The sequence below is a fragment of the Austrofundulus limnaeus genome, unplaced genomic scaffold, assembly GCF_001266775.1.
Source record: "Austrofundulus limnaeus strain Quisiro unplaced genomic scaffold, Austrofundulus_limnaeus-1.0 Scaffold4, whole genome shotgun sequence".
NCBI classification, from domain to species: Eukaryota; Metazoa; Chordata; class Actinopteri; order Cyprinodontiformes; family Rivulidae; genus Austrofundulus; species Austrofundulus limnaeus.
This window is the reverse complement of record NW_013952406.1, coordinates 5,064,170-5,069,665: the sequence shown is the minus strand read 5'-3', so window position 1 is coordinate 5,069,665 and position 5,496 is coordinate 5,064,170. Positions and strand designations below refer to the sequence as shown.

General features: G+C 37.4%; 1 protein-coding gene across 1 annotated transcript in view; it reads left to right on the top strand.

Moving 5' to 3' along the window:
- The window catches only part of col5a3a (collagen, type V, alpha 3a), a gene marked incomplete in the record, with an annotated part of 49,776 nt that extends 45,680 nt beyond the window's left edge, over positions 1 to 4,096 (top strand). Inside the window, 4 exon segments of the mRNA XM_014024593.1 lie at positions 657 to 769; positions 902 to 970; positions 1,461 to 1,694; positions 1,921 to 4,096. Of these exon segments, the coding sequence (XP_013880047.1) occupies positions 657 to 769; positions 902 to 970; positions 1,461 to 1,694; positions 1,921 to 2,067 (563 nt within the window).
- Between the last annotated feature and the right edge of the window lie 1,400 nt (positions 4,097 to 5,496).

Below are 5,496 nucleotides of genomic sequence, written 5' to 3'. Positions count from 1 at the left end.
ACACTTAAATTAAAAATATTTGACCAAAGAAAAACCGGAGCAGGAATATAGAGAGATGAATGTGATTTAGATTTTTATTTCTGTGACTGAATATGACCTACAGGAGACACGACATTAACAGCAGTCATCATTTCATTTCTTGGCTTTAGCAGGTCTGACGCTGCTAAAAATGACTTTTTTTCCTGGATCTCCGAGAGCAGGACTTCAATGTCCGAACTCGTGAAGGTCTTCTTTTTTCTTTGCAATGTCATTTACGAACGGACACTTCCTGGGATGTGGGGCAGGAAACATATATCCTCATATGGTGTTTTGATGGTGGTAATTATGCTAACCACCTCTCCCCGTGCATGAGAACCTGATACGCATTCATCAGTTTACGCTCCTCATTTACACCCTTTTCCTGAAGATAGAAGAGTTTGTTGAATCTGATGTGACATTTAGGAATAGGAAAAGAAATTTAGGATAAGTATACGAACATGTTCTTGCATGAGACCCAGTGTTTCATAAAACACATTTTACCTCTGACATTTAATCCAATCTAAAGTTTATTCAAAAATACTTTAAATAGAGGATGAATCTCTTTTAAAACTAGTAAACTAAATCTGTTTATTGGTTTGTTGAAGATGTGCCAATTACCTGTGTTTTATGACATTTAGGGGACTACTGGATAGATCCTAACCAGGGCTGCCACAGAGACTCCATTAAAGTCTTCTGTAACTTCACGGCCTTTGGAGAGACCTGTCTCTACCCTGACAAAAGGATCGAAACAGTGAGCTTTTAGTCTCTTACTGCCAGCTGTTAAAACGTCAACTTTCTTGTTTTACATTAGGGGGGAAAACCCTCATTGTCTCCTGAAATAAAACTTTGTTCATCATATTTCCTCTCTTTGCTGTTTGTCCAGGTGAAATTAGCAGCATGGAGCAAAGAGAAACCAGGAAGCTGGTTTAGCCAATACAAGAAGGGCAAACAGGTACAACGAATTTAAAAAAATGTCAAATATCACATAAGAATAAAAAAAAAAWCAATGTGGCTTTATTTGCCAGGCARTGTTTTTCCGATTAATTACTCATCACAATCAAGCCTTTTTGATCTTTGCATGCATCTCTTAGTGTTGATGACTCCATTTGAATGTTGTTGTTCAGAAYTTTTTGCTCTGTATAATTTGATATTAACTCATAAGACTGCGTGCAATAAAGCAGCTGCTGATTTCAGTAGTCAGAACGATTCACACAAAGYCATTAGCAGCTGCGTCCCATTGAAAAGTATTTATGACTTCTCATGTGCAGCTGTTCAGAGGTGTCATAATCCTCTTGGAAGACAAAACTTGTTTTGTATTTCTTTTTTATTCCGTTAGATTTAATAACGCTGTGTCACAAACAGCTTGTTGATTCGTACTAAACCATATCTATTCCCCACCTTCCACTTCTGTGCATTAACGCTCGTGTTTGTGTGTCGATCAGTTCTCTTACGCCGACAGTGATGGGAACCCTGTGCATGTAGTCCAGCTGACCTTCCTGAAGCTCCTAAGTGCCACAGCCAAGCAGCGCTTCACTTATACCTGTCAGAATTCAGCAGGCTGGTTCGACAACACCTCCCGCTCCTACCGCCACGCCCTCCGCCTCCGTGGCAGCAACGACGAGGAGCTCACCCAAGCCAAAAGCCCCTTCATCACAGCGGTCCATGATGGATGCCAGGTCAGTGCTGGAGTGTGCTTAGGAAACGACTAGCTGAACAAACTGGAATTAGCATCAGTGAGACTAATGTGTTTGTCGGTAATGTTGTTGTTGTCAGCTGGATTTAGTATCAGAATAACATTAAGTTACAAACTGGATGAGGGATCTGGGTYAGAAGAGAGGAGTAGTTAGTTAGAGGAGGTAAGCCAAGCAGATTCTGATAATGACTTTGATTTTTCTCTTTTAGCTCCGCAAAGGTCAGGACAGGACAGTTTTAGAGATTGATTCCCCGTCAGCGGAGCTCCTCCCGATTATAGATGTGGCTCCAGCAGACTTTGGCAGCAACAACCAGAAGTTTGGATTCGAAGTTGGACAAGTGTGCTTCCTCGGTTAACATCTTGGCAGCAACGAACACGCAGGACCTTTGCAGGAAGTTTTCAGTGAAAGAAACTGGACTTTAATTTATGTCTGCCCCAAACAATATTTATGATGCTGTGTTGTGTGTGTGGTTAGTTTGTGGTACGTTATTTAAAACCTTTCAGCAGCCATTGTAATCCTTTCAGTGGATTTCAAAAAAGAGAGAGAGAGAAAAAAAGAAGATATGCGTCAGTGGGAACAAAGCACATATACCGAATGGAATTATTGCAATTAAATTTTGAATTTCAAGAGTGTTAATTTGTTTATTTAAATGGGCCATGATAGATCTGCTGAAATTGCAAGCACTGCACAACTTGTCTTTTAACAATTGTAAGCAAATGAATCTGTGCAGTTAGAGAATGTTCAACTGTGGTTTAAACACTTAAAACTGAGACTGGAAAATTCTGATTGCAGAACTCATTTACATGCTTGGATTTCAATACATTTACAATTACACTGCAGTTATGAACTAGGAAAGGATATTAATTCTACACAAGCACTCTAATTAATTTCCTGTGTGCAGCGATGATAAATTGTCCTTTTTTTACCTTTCAACTGCAGTTTGCTCAGTGAATTACTTTGTTTTGTATTCATTAGGTACTGCAAAAATATTGAACTCAACATTTTATTGAAAGAATAAGGTTGTCTCCTTTTTCAGACTCCATCCCTTCATACACTAAATATTACATTTTTTGAGGCCTCCATGTTTCCACAGTATTGAGTACTGTATGCATCAGAGTCAAATCCTTTCAACAGCGCTGTTTCACACCCCAGGACATATAGAGCAATATTTCTAGGCTTGAATTGAGAGCATGCTGATTGAAATGTTTTTTAGTCTAAACTGCAGTTCCGCACACCAAAAAGACAGTTTATGTATCTCCTGAGTACATTTTATAATTGCTAACCTAACCAGTTTTTCTTGCTGTTATTGTTTTTGCTTGACTCATTGTTTTTGTGCGTTTGTGTGTGAGTTCTAATTTTTTATTTTTTATTTTTCATATGCTGTAATTTGAACAGAATGCAATGATATTCTGGCACAATTTGCTCTTTTGAGGTGCTACAAATGATTTTTTTGTGTGTGTTTGTGCGTATAACTATGTTTGTGTGTCTCTGTGGGCAGGCTTATAGGACTAGAGAGTTAAAGGGTTATTGCTCTTTCAGCAGCCTGAAACACTCCAAGAGGTTGGGGACTTCTCTCCTGTTTTTTTGCACATCTTCTGGCTGACTGTGCCTTTTTCACTGAGCCAGCAAAATGATGCTTTGAACAGCTCAGAGCAACATGGCTGATTGCTTTAAGAGAAAATCAACTGTTAGATTATTTTACATTCTGATGTTCTGGTGATTTAAAAACATAGATCCATTATCTAAAATAAAAACAAAAATGCATTGTGACAACTGCAGGTAAAACAGTAGGATTTAAGAGTTTGACTCATTGTGTTCTTTAAAAAAGTGCATTTTTTTGAGCATTGGAAACGGTGAAATTTGCCATTGGTGCTAATATTACTCTGTATCTGAAACTTCATTATTTACTGTCTGCAGAGAAATTCTCAGGATTTTTTTGTGATGTTTAATTGTAACAGTCTGTTAAATATTGGCTCAAAGTCACTTTTTTGAATTGGCAAATTGAGCTGTAAAAAACACAGAAATGACGTGTGCGTGAATTACATATTATGGCTGATTTCCTGTCAACTAAATGACATTTCTTAATTCTAAACTACCTCCTCTGACTCAAATAGTAGCCTGTGTATACAGCRTGTGCAATTATGCCATTCAGTCCTGTTGTTTTGTTCATTTCATAGCATTTAAGCATTACAGTTGATCGTCTCCTCCTTTTCCATCGTACACTGCCCTTACTGTGTATAGTCTTTGTTGTACTAAATTTATATACTGTACAGTTTTTTTTATTTTGAGAGTAACAACATGGTGCCAGAATAGAAAAAAATAAAATGTAATTGTCCAAAGTTGATGAGCAAATAAAAACCCTACAATAAAACAGCTATGTTTGAGGTGGTGGTGTGTCCACTTGGGTTTATTAAGCAAGTTATTTCTTTAAAAATAAGTAAAAGTGGCTCAAATTATTGGAAACTGTTGACAACTTGGCTAAGTAAATCCAGCAATCTTTTTTTTTCAGTATGTGTGGGTGGGTGGGTGAGTGGGGGGCATTCATCAAAACTCTGCATGCCTCTCAGAAAAGTGTCCAGCCTGCATGTGACTATCTGCGTTGTGTGGTGACAATCTAACAGACTTCATTAAATCTATACAAGCTGCAATCAGAAACCTCACGAAATCAATGCACTGAACTCTAATTTACTCCCCAGTTCATTTATTTCAATTAACTTTGTTTCAGCTCTAMATGGGAAGGCATTTAGGAGACACAAGCAAGGACTGGTGAGAAGAATAAAATGAGATTTTAATGAAATTATAGTTAATAGAAAAGGAAGATTTGAAATTGTGTTCACTTTAGTAAAATTAGCAAGAGATGTGGTGAAAGATACAAAAGCAGGCCTTCAGACTCAAACAAATACACTGCACACGTGCTATTTGTGTACACACATACACACACACTGCTCTCACATCATGGTACAAGCTTCTCATTCCCTTTAGGGACCACTGTTCAAGGTTAGTATCAATGTCAAAATAAAGGTTACCATGTTTTTCTTTCTCTTTTTGTACTCTTTTCCACTAAATTGAATTTTAACCACACTAAGCTCCAGACCAGGAAAGGTCATGTCTTTCTACGAATTTAAAATAATGATGATAGCAGGAGAGCAAAGTGACTGACAGTATGGTATTCCAGCACTGCAATGGTTCTCCTTCTGGTCCAAACCAAAATTCTGTAGTGGTCCTCCATTTCTGTAACAATGTGAAGTTTTTATATGTTGTGCCTCTACCYGTCGTCTCCGAAATAAGTCAAAAGAATAGCCCGTCAAAATTGAGTTTTCAAAATTACACTCCGCGAGAATCAACTAAGGTCCAGATTTTTCATTACAGAGATAGAAATCGGTGCAAGCAGAGGGATGAGAGGAGTCCTTCATCCAGACGATCGGGGAGCTCAGCCCTGTCAAACGCTTCGGGAAACTCATGAAACTGTTCTTTCAAGTAAGCAAATTGGCTTTTTATAGTAATAAATCTACCAGTTATTAAATAACATAATTTATTCAACTTGTGTCATTTAAATAATAAATTCATCAGTTTTTTTCTCCTTGGCAAATATTCAAACTTGTGCTACCCTTGTTGCAAAGTAAAACACTTCTGTTTTCATGTTCCTGACTTTAAAATGAACTGTATCCAAAAATACAATCAGGATTAAAATTCTGTTTCTTAAATGTAACACATTAAATTTAAGATGGTCTGAGTTGCAATCTGTTAGATTCTAAATACTGTATATTTTTATGAGAGGTATGAT